The 20,108-nt window shown below is 38.5% G+C and overlaps 2 protein-coding genes across 2 annotated transcripts; both read right to left on the bottom strand.

The window, feature by feature from the left end:
* Positions 1-33: 33 nt before the first annotated feature.
* Positions 34-4,506, bottom strand: LOC134818579 (serine/arginine-rich splicing factor 3-like). Its single transcript, XM_063828207.1, has 4 exons — positions 4,356-4,506; positions 3,961-4,098; positions 2,986-3,126; positions 34-440 (listed from the first exon to the last, which is right to left on the bottom strand). The coding sequence occupies exons 1-4, from the start codon at positions 4,499-4,501 to the stop codon at positions 344-346; spliced, it is 522 nt and encodes a 173-aa protein (XP_063684277.1). The 5' UTR covers positions 4,502-4,506; the 3' UTR covers positions 34-343.
* A 214-nt stretch (positions 4,507-4,720) lies between these two features.
* On the bottom strand, positions 4,721-14,197 carry LOC134818581 (serine/arginine repetitive matrix protein 1-like). Its single transcript, XM_063828209.1, has 5 exons — positions 14,046-14,197; positions 6,743-6,850; positions 5,491-5,562; positions 5,223-5,288; positions 4,721-5,124 (listed from the first exon to the last, which is right to left on the bottom strand). Exons 1-5 carry the CDS (start codon positions 14,195-14,197, stop codon positions 4,920-4,922), a joined length of 603 nt encoding a protein of 200 aa, XP_063684279.1. The 3' UTR covers positions 4,721-4,919.
* Positions 14,198-20,108: the final 5,911 nt, after the last annotated feature.

The following is a 20,108-nucleotide window of genomic DNA, read 5'->3' as shown; positions in this document are numbered from 1 at the left end:
AGTATGATAGTTGAGAACAAAACCAAGTAAGACTTTCATATCGTTGTACGTCAAGAGTGAAGAATTACAATCATATAATATCAAAATATTCAGTAAATAATAAATATCCGGTGTTGTAAGAAGACTTCTTCGAACTCAAGAAAGCATGTGAAAGTTTCAAGGGTGAAAGGGACTACATCTAGCACAGTAAAGTAAAAATAAGTCTGCTTCGTGTATTTGCGATACAAATAAGAAAGTAACGTTTTTCGTAACCATTAAAACTTAGTCCACGGATATACAGAAAAGATGTTCAGCCCGAATAAATTGAGTTCAGCCTTGGATGGGTATGGTAGCTTTGGACTTTCTATCTGTTGTAATCGTCGTATCTGGGGCTGCCACCTCTTCTGCTGGGGCTGCCGCCGCGGTACATCTCTCTGTCAGGACTCCTTCGTGGACTACGACTGAGGAGAGTGTTAGAATCATTGACATGTAATTAGCAGGAAGTAGCAGAAATGTTCTATATGGGTTAGTTTTAATCGATGGGCTGATAGTCATAAAATTATATTTTTCAAGGTTTCCGAAAGAACACAAAAAATGTAACCGCTAAATTAAAATGTTGATCGCGCGGTATATATATACGCTCGCACGTACGTACTGCAGTACGTAAAGTATTCTGAAGTTAACTTGAAGAGTACTACAAGGTATCCTGGGTTTAACTTGAAGAGTATTACAAGTTATCCTGAAGTTAACTTGAAGAGTACTACAAGGTATCCTGGATTTAACTTGAAGAGTACTACAAGGTATCCTGAAGTTAACTTGAAGGGCACTACAAGGTATCCTGAAGTTAACTTGAAGAGTACTACAAGGTATCCTGAAGTTAACTTGAAGAGTACTACAAGGTATCCTGGATTTAACTTGAAGAGTACTTCAAGTTATCCTGAAGTTGACTTGAAGAGTACTACAACGTATCCTAGAGTTAACTCAAAAAGTACTACAAGGTTATATCCTGAAGTTAACTTGAAGAGTACTACAAGGTATCCTGAACTTAACTTGAAGAGTACTACAAGGTATCCTGGAGTTAACTCAAAAAGTACTACAAGGTAACCTGAAGTTAACTTGAAGGGCACTACAAGGTATCCTAGAGTTAACTCAAAAAGTACTACAAGGTTATATCCTGAAGTTAACTCGAAGAGTACTACAAGGTATCCTGAAGTTAACTTGAAGGGTACTACAAGGTATCCTAGAGTTAACTCAAAAAGTACTAAAAGGTAACCTGAAGTTAACTTGAAGAGTACTACAAGGTATCCTGGATTTAACTTGAAGAGTACTACAAGTTATCCTGAAGTTGACTTGAAGAGTACTACAAGGTATCCTAGAGTTAACTCGAAAAGTACTACAAGGTATCCTGAAGTTAACTTGAAGAGTACTACAAGGTATCCTGGATTTAACTTGAAGAGTACTACAAGTTATCCTGAAGTTGACTTGAAGAGTACTACAAGGTATCTTAGAGTTAACTCAAAAAGTACTACAAGGTTATATCCTGAAGTTAACTTGAAGAGTACTACAAGGTATCCTGAACTTAACTTGAAGAGTACTACAATGTATCCTGAAGTTAACTTGAAGAGAACTACAAGTTATCCTGAAGTTGACTTGAAGAGTACTACAAGGTATCCTAGAGTTAACTCAAAAAGTACTACAAGGTAACCTGAAGTTAACTTGAAGAGTACTACAAGGTATTCTGAAGTTAACTTGAAGGGTACTATAAGGTATCCTGAAGTTAACTTGAAGAGTACTACAAGGTATTCTGAAGTTAACTTGAAGAGTACTACAAGGTATCCTAGAGTTAACTCTTATAGAGAACTACAAGTTAGCTTAAAGTTATCATTTATCTACTTAATTTAACCTAAACAACCTCCAAGTTGTTGTAACCTGCAGGCAACCGTGGATCAACTTAAGATAAAGCGATCTGATATGATCCTGAAGTTAACTGACAGAAAGCTTGAAGTTTCAACCTACAGTTAGATATGCGTCGTCTTCCAATTATATCGGTCCTGATATTTGAAATTTTATCGCCTCTCGGATTTGCTCTCGGATCCTATAGGATTTGAGTATCCTATCGGGTCCGAGAGCAAATCCTTTCGGCACTCGGAATTGTTAAATCCTATCTCCGCTAGGATTAGCGCTCGGATCCGATAGGTTTTTAATTTCCTATCGGGTCCGAGAGCAAATCCTATCGCCTCTCGGAACTTACACATCCTATCGCCGCTCGGCGATAGGAATTCATCGGAGGTATCCTGGGGGGGGACTGGATCGGCGTTAGGATTGATAAAATCCGAGATATCTCGGACGCGCTAGGATAAATCCTAGGGTAATCCTATCTAATTAGAATCGCAAAAATCGACGTTCTGAACAGCCGTGACTGAGCGCGCGCGCTGCGCTCGCATCTCCTGAAAATGGTTACAAACTATGCGTTTGTACTGAAGACGCTATTTCGCGCGTTCCGTGCACGGGAAGTGTTAGTTCCTTTTATTCGGCGAACAGAAACGTGCAGAAATAATCATAACGTGTGTTGTACTGTTCGGAGACGACCGTCCTGAGCAGGGTAGTTTTACACCGATTTAACCGTGTTTATAAAGCAGACATGTCAAATAGCTGTAGTGTTTAGTATGGATCATCAAGGAAGAGCAAGTGAAACAAGGCAAATACTAAATGGAAATAATCGTGTGTCGTAAATTTATGCATACCAGAAATCAGCTTTTATCGAATGATGATATTGATCACCAATTTATTTGCAGTGTTTTCACAAGTATTGTAGAGAATGGAACGCCAAATTTAACAACATTTTTAAAAACTTGTGCATTATGTTTAATAAAATAAACATGATGCACTGAGACATAGTTACTTAGTAAGCACAGGGGATGTTAGTAGACATGCGAGCCATTTCTCACATCTCAAGTGTGCTTGACAGATCTTACAATTTTCTTAATTTAAGATAAATGTTCCCACCTTGCTGCTCGCCGGGGGGAGGCAGATCGTCTAGGAGATCGTCTCGGGGAGGATCGTTTGGGGGAAGGAGATCGTCTTCTTGGAGACGGGGATCGTCGTCTTGGAGGAGGACTGCGCCTCTTTCGGGGTGGGCTTCTAGACCTAAATATCATGATGGTAGAAAATATGCAAGTAATAAATATTCGGTTTAATTGAACATGCATAGCACTTGATTGAGGAGCCTTGGAAATAAAATCAAGACCAAAACAGAAAGTACATTTTTTACGTTTTTTACAAGAGAATCAAAACAGCCCCATGTTAGGAAAAGTCATTGAACATTTCATTGCCAGACTTGTCCGTGTCTCTTACCAGAGCTGACTTAAGATGACCCACAAATTGTTGGAGGATGCTACAAATTGTTGCCGGGACGATTATTATAGGCGGTTGTTCGCACAACACGTGACATGACGTCACACACCACGTGACATGACGTCAGACAACAGCCGCCGTTTGTAAATCCAATTATTGATGTGTAGGTTGCGGGAGAAATGATGCGATGTTACGATGCGATGTTAGATCTTACGAGACGAGGATACAAGTGCGGTGTGAGATACGATGCGAAGTGGTGGCAGCGAAGGGATGCGATGCTACGATCGTTCGAGATCGGGCGAGCACCCTAATATGATAGGAGGTTATGTCTCGAATAGTTTTTAAATATTACTTAACAACTTACTCCAGGGCTAGATGTATTCGGTTAAATTTTTTATGTCTGTTTGGACAACACCGGACTCAAAGTCTTGAACTGTAAGACGTAAGAATCTTAAGAATTTTACACTCCGCCAACAACCACACTACAATGGGTCACACAAATTCCACCTTATGAATCCTACAAAGAGTCCGCCGCGTCCAAACAGACGCAAAACGTACGAGAAAATTCCAGCACTAGAGTAAACTTGAGTATTTATAACGACAAAAAAATATCAAACTCTGAAGTACCTGGATTTTCGTTTGCCACTGAAACCACCTCTGTCTCGAGGAGGGGGTTTTCTGCCGTTAGACTTGGCCCACTCTACTCTGATTCTGCTGTTACAAACACTCCTGTCGTCCATTTCTCTGATGGCATCTTCTGCGTCTCTGATGGGAAAGTGTTTATAATGTTAATAATGTTCATTTTTTATACGGTCTGCACTACAAAATAAACATTACCAATAATTTAATAATGTTTTCTTAAAGAAAACAATGAGCGTTCAATCAACTACATTCACATGCAACCTTTGCATGTCAATGTAGTGCAGCTTGATTAGTTGGTTGTACTCTGTTGATATTCAAATATTGTATATTGATTGAAAATTTAAAGATTTCGCCTAAAAATAGCAAGGAATATCGTCTACCTGTCATCCTCGAACTCGACGAAAGCGAATCCAGGAGGGTGTCGGGCAACCCAGACTTCTCTCAGAGCTCCGAACTTAGCAAACTCCGTCTCCAGCTCGCGCTTGTCGGTGTGCTTATCAACATTACCAATGTAAAGTTTGGCCATCTTGCTACACTAGAGTGGACGATAAAACATTAGGAATGGAAAGTATGGGATGTTCGGATATCATAAGTTTTAATAGAATCCTAGCAGCATCTTTTGTTTAATGACAAGCAATTTATTTATTATAGAATTATTTTTTGACTTGATCAGCCATTAAGTATTCAGCGATATCAGCTTTTAAATTAAAATTGTAAGAAGCAAGAGTAACTCGACAAATTATCATCAAACGCGGAAATTTGAATATAACATATAAAATTTAATTTCTGGGTTAAAATGGGCGACAGAGGAATAAAGAGCTCGCATGGCTCTGGTGTTCTGTTAACATTATCGCAACTCAAAACTGTTCAAAAAGTAAACAAGTAGAAACATGGCAACTATGCAGTGCTCGTTATGATTTTAAAGTTTTATCCATCACATTATTTTATCGGGGACTGGGAGGTGTTCTGCTGCGACGAGGAGAGCGAGATAAGGAGCGTCTGCGAGGAGATGGGCTCCTGCGGCGGGGTGATGGCGACTTGCGGCGAGGAGAAGGAGAGCGCCGGCGGGGAGAAGGAGAGCGTCGGCGGGGAGAAGGAGAGCGTCGGCGGGGAGAAGGAGAGCGTCGGCGGGGAGCTGGACTTCGGGATCTGAAAGGAGGAGTAATGAGCAAAATTAACGGAATTGAAACTTTCTAAACTATACACAGTACTTATGATCAGATATTTGAGGCGTATATTATTATTACAGCGTGGTTGGAGAAGGACTTTTTCTGCGGGCAGCTGCTGCAGCGCCGACAGCGGGACTGCGAGACCTGTAGGGTGTGGTTATAAGCAAATTAATAAAACTTGGTAGATGGAAAATTTCTTCTTAGAATTACACTGAAAGTTCATGAATTAGATAAGGTTTATGACCATACATATGAGGTATTTAAATGGGTGAATTAAGTAATTAATCACATGAGCGAGGATTTCACTTCAAATCTGGGTAACAGAAACAGATGTATAATACTATACCTGGAGCGCCGGTTTCTTGGAGGAGGAGATGGCGAACGTCTATAACTTCCACCACGTCTAGCAGCAGGAGACCTGCGAGAACACACTTTTAGTGGTTAGTTCTAACACTTACTTTAAATGTACCTCCCCTTCATGCAAAGCTTTGGTCTAAGAAAGCGGCATTTTTTGTTGAAAATGATAAAAGCAGTTTTGAATCTTAATTACGAGCAGTGATTTCGAAGGACCTAGCTAAACACTGTCTGACGAAGAACAGTCCTCAACTCAGTCTACGAATCTGTTTTGGTTCAAACCCGGAAGTAAACTGGTTATTATATAAGTGTTACCCTGTACCGCATAGCAAAGATAGAGCGAGCTAGTAAGGTATAGCAGTTAGATTGTAAGTACGAGAGAGAAGGTCTGGATATGAGAGAGAAGCTGTTTTCAAGCCGGGGGTCTGAGTAGCTGAGGTAGGTCTGAGAGAGCGCCAACTTGATGCAACCCCATGTTGCGAGCTTGTGTTGCGAGCAACACACATTACGCCGGCACACCTTGTGCGAGAAGACTGGTGGTACGTCTGGGAGGCGAGCGCGTTTAGAAGTGTGGCGCGTGAGAGAGTGCAAGTAGACACGAGATTTAGTGCGAGTAAGAGTGCGTTAGTCAGAGTGCAGCGCTCACAGAGGTATCAGTGACAGACAATGGTGGTAGCTGGAGTTAACAGTATGTTAGTTTAGTTTTTGTTAATCTTTACTTATTGATCTTTATCAACTTTTCATTCAATAAATTTAAGGGATCTTTCTATTCCATCTAGCTTAACTCATAGCATAACTTTAAAACCAGATCACGAACATTAGTTATGGTTTGTAAATCTAGAAATACCGACCTTAACACAAATTTACCTTCCGTGGGAGAAACAAACCCTAATTGGAAACGGTTTAATGGATACTTCAATGAGGATTTATATGACAAATTCCTTTACATCCACAACAAATTAGGTTTGGAATTAATAAATTATCAATATCCACTTTCGTGAAGTTAAGTTGCATTTTGTATTATATTACCCATTATCAGATTATATACGTATAAATACTTATTTCAAATCACTAATTCATGGACTTAATGAAGCATCTTAGAACGCTTAAAAGGCTCGAAGATCAACATCTAATAAACTGAAAATAAAGTTTTATTGCTCTAGTTTCTGGTAATTGTTACCATAGTTATGACTACAACTGATCGTGATACAATTAGTCGATTAATGGATCATTCTATGAATTACCTTTTGCGGGGAGGTGGTTTACGTCCGGTAGATCTGGCCCACTCTACCCTCAGTCGACTACCCAGAAACTGTCTGTCATCCAGGTCCTTTATCGCATCTTCTGCATCCCTGAAATGAAGTGGTTAGGAGAAACTCTATCTCCTGAGAAGACCTTGAAGTGAGAAAAATTAGCAATATCATGTAACCTGTCGGACGTCCGTCGTCGGAGGGACATCAACTGTAAATCATAATTGGTAGTAATTGGCGGTAAATGCCTTTAAATAGTGAACGATTAATAATAATAGTAAATAAAAGTTGAACATATTGGTTCATATGAGGCTATGTTTTATAATTTGCCGATAGTTCTTTAGAATGTTTCTGTGTGACCTCCAGACTCTAATCTTCCCAACTAGTTACCACCATCAATACTGGCGGCGACCAGTTTTAACATATTTTCTCTCCACAACGTAATATTACCCATTGGCACAAGTGCAAGGAAGCACCGGTAAAAAGGACGGAAATAACACGACACCAGGGTCGTTAACAAATGTTCTACAACATGACTTAATGTTCTCCCCTATATCACTAGTCACATCTCTCCCCCGCACATAATAAAACTTTTAACTGGATTGAATTACACAGATTCTGGGTGTAGTCCCGGTGACTAGATTCCCTACATTCCACATCCTACTATCTACAACACAGGGTCCCTGAGCCCCGGTACATGCTACACAGTACGTTTCCCACATATTCAGTTTGTTCTTTGCTCCGAGTTTTGCAGAGGGGTTAACAACGTTAACTACGAATGAGATCATGAGTCCCGGCAGCAGCGGTACACTGGTGTTGACACTCTCTAGTGAGCACGTTCTCTTAGCAACGTTAACTACGAATGAGATCATGAGTCCCGGCAGCAGCGGTACACTGGTGTTGACACTCAGCACTCTCTAGTGAGCACGTTCTCTTAGCAATGTATTTAGGGAAGGTTTCCTGAAGTGTTAGGTAAGATACCCGGCACGATCTGAACACTCTCCACTGTCTCCCTAACGTGTCAAATAAGCTCACGGTATTAAATGACAGATCACATGATCGTGTCACGTGATTCTCACCCCACTACTCATACTCCGGTTAGCTACAAAAAGAGTATTAATAACGGAAAGAGAGGGAGACCATGCTTTGTCCTTTCTCGTGTAACTCTGTTGTGTAGCCTCTCCGAGTAGTAGTTCTGTGTGAATGTTGTTCTGTTGTCTTACAGCCAGGTTACTTGAGAATATAGTGCGTATATTATACTAGTGCAATCTTATTGTATGGTACACAAACTACTGACCAATATGTCAGACATTTGTACTGATTCTAGCAGTTGTAACTTGATATGGGCTTTACTCGGCGATGGTGGAGTTATTTATTTTTAAATTACAGCGTTAAATGACACGTTTCGTTTGTGTTATTACTAGAATATTGTATGTGTTCTGATATGTTCAGTTAGGCTCATTCTTTCAGATTCTTCCAGATTCTTTTCTCGTTATCACGTACGTAATATTTTTGATATTCGGGTGTTTGAGAGTGTTGTTAGTCATGCACGTTGTTGTTTGGCACTCTCGGAGTGTATCTTTAGAGCAATGTTTTTAACAGTCTTACCACGCATATTTCGATTATTATTTCTGAGTCAGTATATTCGTTACTTGTTGCTTGCCAGGTTTATTTCCTACGACTGCTGACCGTGCTTTGAATTTGACGCTTCTACATTCGTGGTTAAATTGAAAAAGAGGTCCCAACTCCCAATGTCCCTTATTTAGAAGGAGCGAGTCTAATTCCAACTAGCTATCACGTGATAAGAGCACCTAGTCTGATTATTGCTAACTTTTCTCATAACATTACGTTTCTACGTGTACGACGGCTATACTAGTAGACATACGAAATTATACTGTTATCTAGGAGAAATGCGATATATCACAAATTGTGCGTACGAGACTTTTCTATAATATCCTTTTCGTATCAGGCTATGAACGGAAGTCAGTTTGAAGAGAGGGATATTGTGACTGTAACACCTGTATGGCACGTTACAGATACTTTTAAAGATCATGATAAAATCGGTAGCACATTTGCTCAGGTAAACTGTGTATCATTCCTGCTAGGTTTCACCATGAACATTCTAGTGGCATATGCCATTAAAAGGAAAGGGATAAAAAGTCCAGTGGACGTTTGTACATTAATGATCAGTGCCTCAAACTGGGTGACTGTCCTACTAGATCTATTTGTTGGGATCAGCTACATTCACAACAAGAAGGCCATGGCTTTTGGATCATTTGAGTCTAACCAACTGTGGGGGTTTCTGAGGATAGTGAATAACGAGTGGTTAGCAGCCCTGTTAACCCTCCTAGTGCTCAGTAACCTTATCAACAGATCTAAACTGTTCATTTTCCTGATGGCTGCAGCCGGATTGATTATAGAGTGCATTCTCCTCATGATTCCCCTTGCATTAGGTCCTAGGTTCATCTGGGTCTCCTTCATTCCTCACCCTTTGCCAATCAACAACGAGTTCCTTGGAGGGTGGAAATCAAGATTTTACATGGGATGGTTATTTATAACCGAAGTGATCCCATACTTTTACTTTTACCTGACCACCTTGGTTCTGCTACTGGCTAATGTCATACGTTACTCCAACATCAAACAAGGATATGTAGAGGCTTCCAGAAAGAAGACTCAAGATACGTTGACTGTTATTAGCTATGCAGCGTTTTATCTGATAACTGATATACCTGAAGTCTTCCAGTATGTTTTGTGGGGGGCACAGCTGACCTTTCTGCAGGACTGTGAGAAGCTGTTCCCTGTCATCCTGAAATCATTTTATGCTTCCCTTTTCATCAACACAATACGAGCAGCTGCCTACCCTCTGGTGTTCTTCTTCACCAAGTATGGTTGGGAAGCATTTGTTCTGCCAGTGAAGAAGATAGCAAATATGGTTCAGGCTCAAACGAGGTACAGGAGGTTCTATGGAGACGATCAGGAAAGTCTCAGGTACACCGATATCGAAGAAGTTGAGGAGCATCCCGTTGAAGAGGTCTAGGTGTGAAGGACAGTTACTGTTGGATGGCCCCTCAGCCTCAGTCATTACACAGAACAACTGCCAGCAAACTACTGTGGGCCCAGATTTGTCATACAGATGGAATTAATTAATTGTTGACAAAAATGGCAACTCTATTACTGATTCAATATTTCTTTGTTGCGTGAGTGCAACTTAAGTTTCGACTATTATATAGTTGCGAAAATGATGATTTGAACTTTCTTTTGCATTCTTTAATTATAACAGTCTTCTGTATTATTTTTTGGCTGTTTTTTGCATTTCGTATTTGACTTTTTAAACGAGACGCTTTTTGTTTGAAAGTTTGTATCATTTCTTTTGAAAGTCTGTGATCTTGTAATTGTATTTGTGATTCTTATTATTTATTTGATTTTATCAAATATTTTTCAACAGAACTCTTTAACTGAATTCCATCCGGGCGAAAATTGATCACTCGCTTTTATAATGGCATATACATGGTTCTCGATTCTCAGTCTTGTTTAAATAATAAGTCCCTATGTCGTTCAACGAAATTTATAAATATAATTACAAGATTTCGTTAAAATATATAATCAGGGATGTTTTCTGCCCATATTCAATAGCAGTTCCTCATTGACATTTGACATGAACAAAAATTAAAGGTTTCGGTTCATCTACAATATCAAAGACCGATCAGAAGACCTACTTCCCTACTACAAGAGAGCACAAATCCTTCCTCTTGACCAACGGATTTTCTTTAAAGTCTGCCTCCTTACATATAAAGCTGAACATGGGATTTCACCTGACTACATAAAAAACTTGTAGAGATTGAAAACACACTGATGTCAGCTAATACCAGATCGAAGGTAGAAGGAGATTGTTACAGGTTAAAGACTCCTAAAATGACAAAGAATAAAATCAATTGATGGCGTTTCACTGACTATACACCAAATACATGGTATTCACTTCCCTGGGAGATACGATCACTACGTAATATAGACAGTTTCAAAGGTAGCCTTTAGCATTATTATTTATATATGACCGTATTTGATAAGTACTGTTGTTTTGTTCTTGTATTATTTCTCTTTCTCTGGATCCTGAGTCGTTGGTAACAGGGAGTTGTGTAGATCACTGTATTCTCCTGGTGACTTGCTTGGAAAGTGGTGGGGATCAGAGGCACATATTAGGTGCGATGGGTGCGGGATCGCACAATTTACCGTTTTCCGCACATTTCCGCATAATTTATTGTTTTCCGCACATTTCCGCACATTTTGTAATTTTCTGCATATTTCCGCATAATCTAGCATTTCCCGCGTAATTTCGCATAATTTTGACATTTTCGCGTTAAGATTTTCGAGTGTAAAAACCAAAATATGTTAAAAGTCGGGCCCTTTTAGGACCGTGACTCAGGCCCTTTCGGGACCCTGACCAAGGCCCTTTCGGGACCGTGACCCAGGCCCTTTTGGAACTCATACCTAGGCCACGTGACCCAGTTACCACGTGACCCAGGCCCTATCAGGACCCTGACCCAGGCCCTTTCGGGACTGTGACCCAGGCCCTTTTGGAACTCATGCCTAGGCCACGTGACCCGGTTACCACGTGACCCAGGCCCTTTCGGGACCGTGACCCAGGGCCTTTCGGGACCGTTACCCAGGCCCCTACGGGACCGTGACCAAGGCCCTTTCGGGACCGTGCCCAGGCCGTTATGGAACCCTCGTCGTTACCGTATTTCGATTATAGTGTATCAGTTAAAATTCGTAACTTCACCACAATATCTGATTACTCTATATTACATCACAACGTCATGGACTGTTGTGAAAAATTTACCGCACCTTACCGCACATTTTACCTTTATAGTCGGGTGTGGTACCGCATAATTTCGATTTTTTTACCGCACCTAATATGTGCCTCTGGTGGGGATCCGTCTCCCCCTCCGGTCATTTTTAAAACACGTGGCCAAGGTTCTGTCTCTTTGTGTCGAGACGGTGGTGAGATTAAAGAGATAAGTTTCAACCTGGGTCCACTTCTCTAGAGAATCCAGTGAGTTATACCATCAGCCACTAAGGCTCGATGATAGAATTTTGTCAAGGATTTCTTGGTGGAGGCATATTTCTCCTGTTACCGATGGCCCACTTGCATCAATCCTTGCATTGTTGGTGGTATATCTTTATTTCTAAGGGTGTAATATATCAATAAATCTTCCTATGATTCCTATATGATATATAACTAAAGTGATATTTTCTGAATAAATTTGGATTTTGAGATGATCTAGTTGATTGTTGCTGAATATTTTCACCTCACCCTTTAGAACCGCTCTGGCATTTTTTGATTGAAATAAATTTTCGTGCACATACAGAATGAATGTTTAATAATTTAATATATATGTAGACCAAGCTCTGTGCACGGGATGCTTCCTGGAAGAATCCAGTTCTTTTAGCGGGGCACCCTACCTAAAGCCAAATTGAGATATAATAATCATATTCCTAGGGAAATAATCAGAAATCGAATACCAATCAAATAATATGATATATAGGAGTAGTAACCATATTTACTATGCAAAATGCCCCAACCACATAGTGTAAATTTATATAAAATTCAAATTCCATATCATCATTAAACCTCAATAGTCAATATAATAGCCCAAGCAAAATTAAATAACATCTTATATACCTTACTGTCATGCTACAAATTAATTAAACATTTGAAATCTGTTAACCAGAGAATGGTTAGCACTTGACACTTGTGTTAGTTGCTAATCATATACAAGCACATTAAATTATTTAATTTCATTTCATTCATTTCACTGTTACCCAATAGTTTGAAATATTGAATAAAACTCAATTCATAAATCTTAAACTTCATTTACAGGAGATGACATCGAATGACTACCCGACTACACCGGCCTGGAATGATGCAACAGATACCTTCAAAGATCATGATAAAATCGAGAATACATTTGGGCAGCTCAACTGTGTATTTTTCGTGCTAGGTTTCACCATGAACATTCTAGTGGCTCATGCCATTAAAAGGAAAGGGATAAAAAGTACAGTGGACGTTTGTACATTAATGATCAGTGCCTCAAACTGGGTGACTGTCCTACTAGATCTATTTGTTGGAATCAGCTACATTCACAACAAGAAACCCATGGCTTTTGGATCTGATGAATTCAACCAGTTTTGGGGGTTTCTGAAATTAGTGAATCATGAGTGGCTAGCAGCCCTCTTAGCCCTTCTTGTACTCAGTAACCTCATGAACAGAACTAAGCTGTTTGTTTTCCTGATGGGAGTGGCTTGGTTTGCTACCGAATGTATCTGTCTGGCAGTACCTATGATAATGGGCACAAGGTTTCACTTTTATTCCTTTATTCCTCACCCTATGCCTATCAACAGTGACTTCTTAGGGGGATGGAACTCAAGAATTTACATGGCATGGCTCTTTATTACTGAAGTAATCCCGTACCTTTACTTTTACCTTGTTACTGGGACACTGTTACTGGCTAATGTCATACTTTACTCCAATATTAAACAGGGTCATGTGGAGGCTTCCGTAAAAAAGACACAAGATACATTGACTGTTATTGCTTATGCGATCTTCTACCTGATTACTGATTCTCCTGAAGTGTTCCAGCATGTTCTGTGGGGGGCACAGCTGACTTTTCTAGAGGACTGTGAAGAACTGTTCCCTGTCATCCTGAAATCATTTTATGCTTCCCTTTTCATCAACACAATACGTGCAGCTGCCTACCCTCTGGTGTTCTTTTTCACCAAGTATGGTTGTGAAGCATTTGTTCTGCCAGTGAAGAAGATAGCAAGTATGGTTCAGGCTCAGTCGAATTACAGGAGGTTCTATGGAGAAGATCAGGAAACTCTCAGATACGCTGATATCGAGGAAGTGGAGTTTGAAGATGAGTATCCCAATGGAGAAGTGTGAAGGACAGTTGGATGTTCCCTCATTTTCAACATTATTCTAATACAGACATATTTGCAACAACCATTGGAACTATTATTGATAACTATTGCAACACACAGAACTTTTGAACAGAGATCAAATTTATGCATGAATAGCACAATATATAAATTCCTAGGAATTTCTGACCATTCTTTAAGTTTCCACATTTACAACACCAAGTTCAATCTGTACATAATCCGCTTCAGTTTGATATGATTTGAGAATTTATGGATAGCATTGTATTGATTTATACCGTTATTTTGTACTGTGACCTTCTATAGAGCTAGCTTATCTCATTTTTATTGTCATAGATATAAAAAGTCAAATTGCAAAGCTAACCTGTCATCTTCATACTCCACAAAAGCAAATCCAGCAGGATGTCGATCAGCCCAAATTTGAATCTGTCTTATCTTCCCAAATCTGCCAAATTCTTGTTCAAGATCTCGCTTTTCAGTTCTTCTGTCTATGTTTCCCACATAAACCTTAGCCATAACTGATAAAAGAATAGTAATTAAATCTGAAGCTATTCTAAAACAAACAAGAGGGCGGGGGGAGGGGGGCTTGGACAGACATTGGCAAACATTAGCAGACTATCATTATGAGAATTTTTCGCACACAATTTGGACAATTGGAAGGAGCCTTATTCATTAGGAGCCTTCAGCCTATTATATTCATAACCTATCAAGGCTTCCCTTTTGCGATTCAATCCCGGAAAGCATGCCTCCTCTTTGCAAACCGAACTCGGAAGCTCTGCCTTCAGAAGTACGTATTGGGATGAATTGGACTGAAAATTTTCTAAGCCAAAAATGTTTCAAAGTTATCCTGGAAATCACTTTAGTTTATTTTCCATGTTACCCTGCTGTAACCGAAGATGTTTTTTTGGTATTTCAAATTCCACACCCACCCCTCGATCGTTACACGATTTTGGACTCAAGGCTTCCCCTTTGTACTGCGATCATGGAAGGCAGGCCTCCCCTGTGCAATATGAGCGGGGGCTCGGCCTTCAGACTCAGAGGCTATCGAAAATGACTTTTCAACAACTTGATACCTGAGGAGAAGAGCTACGAGGGATAGATCATATTTATTGCTCAGGATTTACGATTGTGCTCTGCCATTTGCATCACTTGATTTAATTTATTGTATATATATTCTGACATTATAACTTTTTACCACTGAACAAAGCTGGTTGCTGTCAATGCAATTAATTACCACATGACTGTCGTCAGACAGCAAAATACTCGCCCCTGCAGAAAGGGTGTGGTAAATAAGAGTCAGCTTCTGTCCTCACCGTTGCAAAGTTTCACATACTCATATATATTAACCTCATTAATGAAACGATTACCAATGCTGTTAAGAACAGTCTGCAGAATGAGTTACCAACAGCAATGGCTGCTGTCAAAAAAGATATAGTCAATGAATCATCTTCAAAAGTGAAGAGCTACGTTGATGCAGCGAAGGTTGACCTCCAGGCAACTATTAGTGACAAGCCACCAACTCAATTAGTGAAGGCAACAGTCCAACAGATTGATGCTGACAAGATCCAACGGATCAAAAGAGAATGTAATGTGATCATTAGACACGTTCCCGAAATGGATATCAAAGAGAACAGATCTCAAAGCAATGATCTCAAGTTTTTACATGAAATTTGTGGCATGGAAGAAGACGTGATCGTGTCCTGTTTTCGGGCAGGTAAATTAACTGAATCTGGTGAAAGCAGGGAACATCAACCTAGACCGCTGATTGTAAAACTCAAATCAAAAGAGGCTGCATTGTATTGGAGTAACTATGGGAAAGGTTGGAAGATAGAAGTGGATTCTGAGAAAACGAAGAAAGAAGTTTATTGGATCAATCAGGATCTGAACAGAGCTGACAGAGACGTCCAATTTTTTGTGAGACAGGAACGGAGAAAGCGACTTGCAGAGAAAGCAAAACTATAGAATGCCTAAACCTTAAATTGTTTTATAGTAACAGTAATAGTTTATATAATAAGTTTTGTGAATTGAGAAATGCTGTTTCGCTGTACCAGTCTGACATTGTTTGCATAAATGAAACTCATTTTAACAATGAAATTATTGATGCTGAAATTAGCATACCTGGTTTCAAAATATTTAGAAAAGATAGAGATTTTACAGTTAATGAAGAAGTAGGAGAAAGTTCTGTTAGTAGTGGTGGAGGCTGTATTATTTATATTAAAGACTCTTTGAATCCAGTTGTCATAGATTGGTTTAGGGTCACTGATTCGATTGCTGTTGAATTCGATAGCAACATTGGTAGGGTAAATATTGCATGTATTTATAGATCAATGTCTCTTTCTAAAGCACAGAACAATGCGATGACCAAAATGATTGCAAAACTAGCTGTTTTTAATGTTGAATCAATCCTAGTTGGAGATTTAAATTTACCAAATGTATCTTGGCTTAGTGGAACTGTTAATGCTCCTTTAGGAACAAGTAATAAGGGTTTAATTATAGAAAAGAATTTTATGGAATGTGTACAAGACAATGGCTTGGTTTGGTATATCACAGATGAAGTTACCAGACGTAGAGTTGTCAGCGGTAAACTTCAAGAGAGTACACTAGATCAGGTTCTCTCTACAAACGAAGCTATTGTCAATGAAGTAATGATTGTCTCCCCCTTGGGGAAGAGCGATCATGTTTGTTTTAATGTAGAATTAAATCTAAGTCTTAGTAACAGTAAGCAAGATGATGAGGCTGCAAAGGAGCCTAGAAAGTTATGGGGAAAAGTCTCTGGCAAAGAATTGTTACACAGATCAGCTGAAATTGACTGGTCTTTTAGTGAGGGTACTTTAACTTCTGAAGATATGTGGAGTGAGTTACACTCAAAGCTTAACTTAGTATCTGATATAGTTCCGACGGAAAAGAACTTTAAATGTAAGCCTTGGGCAAATTCATCCTTAAAAAGATGCAGGAAAAAGACAGATAAATGTTGGTATATTTTTGATAATAATCCTTCTTCTGAAAATCTTAATGTTGCACTGAACCAACAAGGACAGTTTGATAGTAAGTCATTTAAGTGTAAAGTTAATTATGAAAGAAAAATTACACAGTGTATGAAATATAATACGAAGCCATTTTATGCATATTTAAGAGGGAAAAGAGTGTTAAAAAGTTGTGTATCATCCCTGGAAAAACCGGACGGATCTTTGACCAAAAGTAATTTTGAAACTGCCGAAGTATTGGTTGATGCTTTTGCTTCAGTTTTTGTCAAAGAACCAGATGGACCTTTGAACAGAGAATGTTATTTTATTGCGGATGAGTTACACATTGAAAATATTGAGATAACAATGGATGATGTTGGCAGAGAACTGAAAAGAATTAATATTAGTAAAAGTAAAGGGCCAGATGGCATTCATCCTAAATTATTAAAAGAACTTGAACATAATTCAAGTTTTGTTTCTGCTGTGACTAAATTATTTCAAACATGTGCTTCAAGTGGAAAAATTCCAGAACAGTGGAAGACAGCAAATGTTACATCTCTTTATAAAAAGGGTAGTCGGAAAGATGCCCTAAATTACAGGCCAGTGTCACTTACATGCATTTTATGTAAATTATATGAAAAATTAGTAAGGAGGCATATTATGAGTTTTGTTAGTAAGAAGATAAATCCAAACCAGCATGGATTTGTAGAAGGTAAATCTTGTTTATCTAATCTATTAGAGAGTGTAGAATGTATCATCGAACTATTAGAAGATGGTGCACCCGTAGATGTGTTTTACTTAGATTTTTGTAAAGCATTTGATAGTGTTCCACATCATAGACTACTTACAAAAATGAGAAATTTGGGTATAAGTGGTAACACTTTAGATATTGTGAAAGACTTTTTATCTGGAAGAAGATTTAAGACATTTGTTGGTGGAGCATATTCCTACCTTCGTGATGTTTTACCAGGCGTCCCACAAGGGTCTGTTTTAGGTCCTTTATTGTTTGTCATTTTTATCAATGACTTGCCTGATTGTATTAATGGTATATCAAAACTGTTTGCAGATGATCTTAAAGTTATTATGGATACCAATGACACTGAAAGCACTTTCAATATGTTAGAAAGCTTGCAAAACTGGCAAAATGTGTGGCTGTTAAAGTTTAATCCTAGCAAATGCAAAATAATGCATGTTCCATTTAATGAAAATCCCCTTCAAGAATATGTATTTAGTGGTGTTACACTTGAATGTATTGAAGCAGAGAAAGATCTTGGAGTTTTAACTTCTTCAGATTTGAAATGGTCGAAACATATTAAAAGTTGTATTAGTAAAGCAAACAGTATGATTGCATGGGTTACAAGGAATCTCATTATAAGAGAAATTAATGTTATGAGAAATGTTTATAAAACTATAATAAGACCTCACTTGGAGTATTGTGCTCAGTTGTGGTCTCCACCTGCCTGCCATGGGAATTGGGCTACTATCATTGAACTGGAAAATGTCCAGAGAAGGTTCACACGCCTTATTGATGATATTGGAACACTTCCTTACAGTGAAAGGTTGGATGCCTTACAGATTACAACACTCGCAGAGAGACGGGTTAGAGGAGATTTGATTGAAGCCTACAAAATTGTAAATGGATTGGTTGAGTATGGAAAAGATATTTTCAATTTAAGTAGATCGGGAGATAAAATTGTTAGCACTAAATCTAACAATATTGATAGAAATATTAAAACCTTGTCTAATAATTTTTTATCAGAGCGTGTTATCAGCTTTTGGAATAAATTGCCATCTTTTGTTAGAAATTCAGTGTCTGTTATTGATTTTAAAATTAATCTAGAAGAATTTAAAAAGACTAATAATTTAGTAGACACAGGCAATTTTTGGGAAGTGTCAAATATAGTTTTAGCAAAAATAGAGGGTGTAAATTATATCGAAAAGAAGAAGCAACAAGTCCAATATTTATATAAAAATCCGTGTGTTGCCAAGAGAAAGGGAATAAATATCTCATGAATTTGTTTTTATTTATTTATTTTTTAAATTAACGGTTTTTAACTTTTTAAACTTTTTTAAATGTAAATAAATTATGACAATTATGTTAGTTATAGAATTTGTTTGTTTTTTAATGACGAAGGCTGTGAAATGTTCACAGTTCTGATAATGAGGAAATCAGAAAGAATGTTTAAAACTAGTGATGATGTTTATGTCATTATTCTTAATCTAATCTAATCTAATCACTCTCAAATATAGCCAACGCTTGAAAAATCTCAAAGATAACTCCTTGTCTCCTTAGCTTTCAAAGAACAGATGAACATGAAATTGGACTGGTACAGGGGTTTGAAGCCTGTCCTCGCGCTAGACCCATGTTTCTCTACCGATCATGTCACAGCCTACCGCACACTCAAAAACAATCACTCCAAGCTAATTTTCGAAAGAAACCCGAGTATCGCAAAACCACCAAAAAAGGACTTTCTTATTCACAACGGTTTCCTCCGCAATCAACACAACCCGTTGGGAGTAAAATATTCACACCACACGTCATTACTAAAACTTTGAAATGTAGCTTTAGAGAATATTGGGGGTCCTGTATCAACACTTCTCGGAAATTAGAATTCTATCGTGACCTAAAATTCATATTTAACAAAGAGTATTGCCTAGACGACAGTGTCATTAAATATGCAGAGGCCGTGCTAATATCACAAAACTGCGGATCAGTGCACATCGACTCGAAATTGAACTTAGCCTATATAATTAAACTCATCGCGATGAACGAATATGCTCCTGGTGCAATATATATATAGTTGCAATCAACCACTGTAATCTTAACGCTTCATCGAGGCGAAAAGTCTTAGAAAAGATCCAGTCACTCATATCAAATCCAATCGAACCATCTGCGACATCCCTGGAGCAAACGTCCTCAAATTCATCAGCAACAACGGTGAAATCATTGAATTAATCACGAACGAAAGTCAAGTCCACCTCACGAGAGTCGTTGGAAGATTTGCCACTACGTGTTTTAACAACCGCAAGAAATTCGTCGACTCTCTGGCCAGTACATGAACACTGAAAATCACTGTACCAGCGCTTTTGTTTCTTTTCGCGCAACAACGAGTGCAAAGTGGCCTGGCTTAATATATATACGCATTACAGCACACAGCATTACCAAGGCGACTGTAAACAAAATTTTTTTTGTCAAAATCTTTATTTATCACTTTAGTTTAAGTTATATTAATATAATAAATTCAAATCTTATGATATTGTTATTATCTTAACAGTTACTATTGTAACTTAAGATTTTAAATTTGTATTATTTGTATTATTTGTATTCCTTATATTCCTTGTATTCCTTGTATTCCTATATCCAAACCTGATTACTTATTTCTACACTCGATGGTAGGGGGAACATCAATTTCTCCTACATTTGTTGAGCAATCACCCTGGAACTTTTAGGATATGCTGCATGG

Source organism: Bolinopsis microptera, chromosome 7 (assembly GCF_026151205.1).
Source record: "Bolinopsis microptera isolate Bmic1 chromosome 7, MBARI_Bmic_1.0, whole genome shotgun sequence".
Taxonomy (NCBI): domain Eukaryota; kingdom Metazoa; phylum Ctenophora; class Tentaculata; order Lobata; family Bolinopsidae; genus Bolinopsis; species Bolinopsis microptera.
The sequence above is the reverse complement of the archived record's forward strand: the minus strand, read 5'-3'. Positions and strand labels throughout refer to the sequence as shown.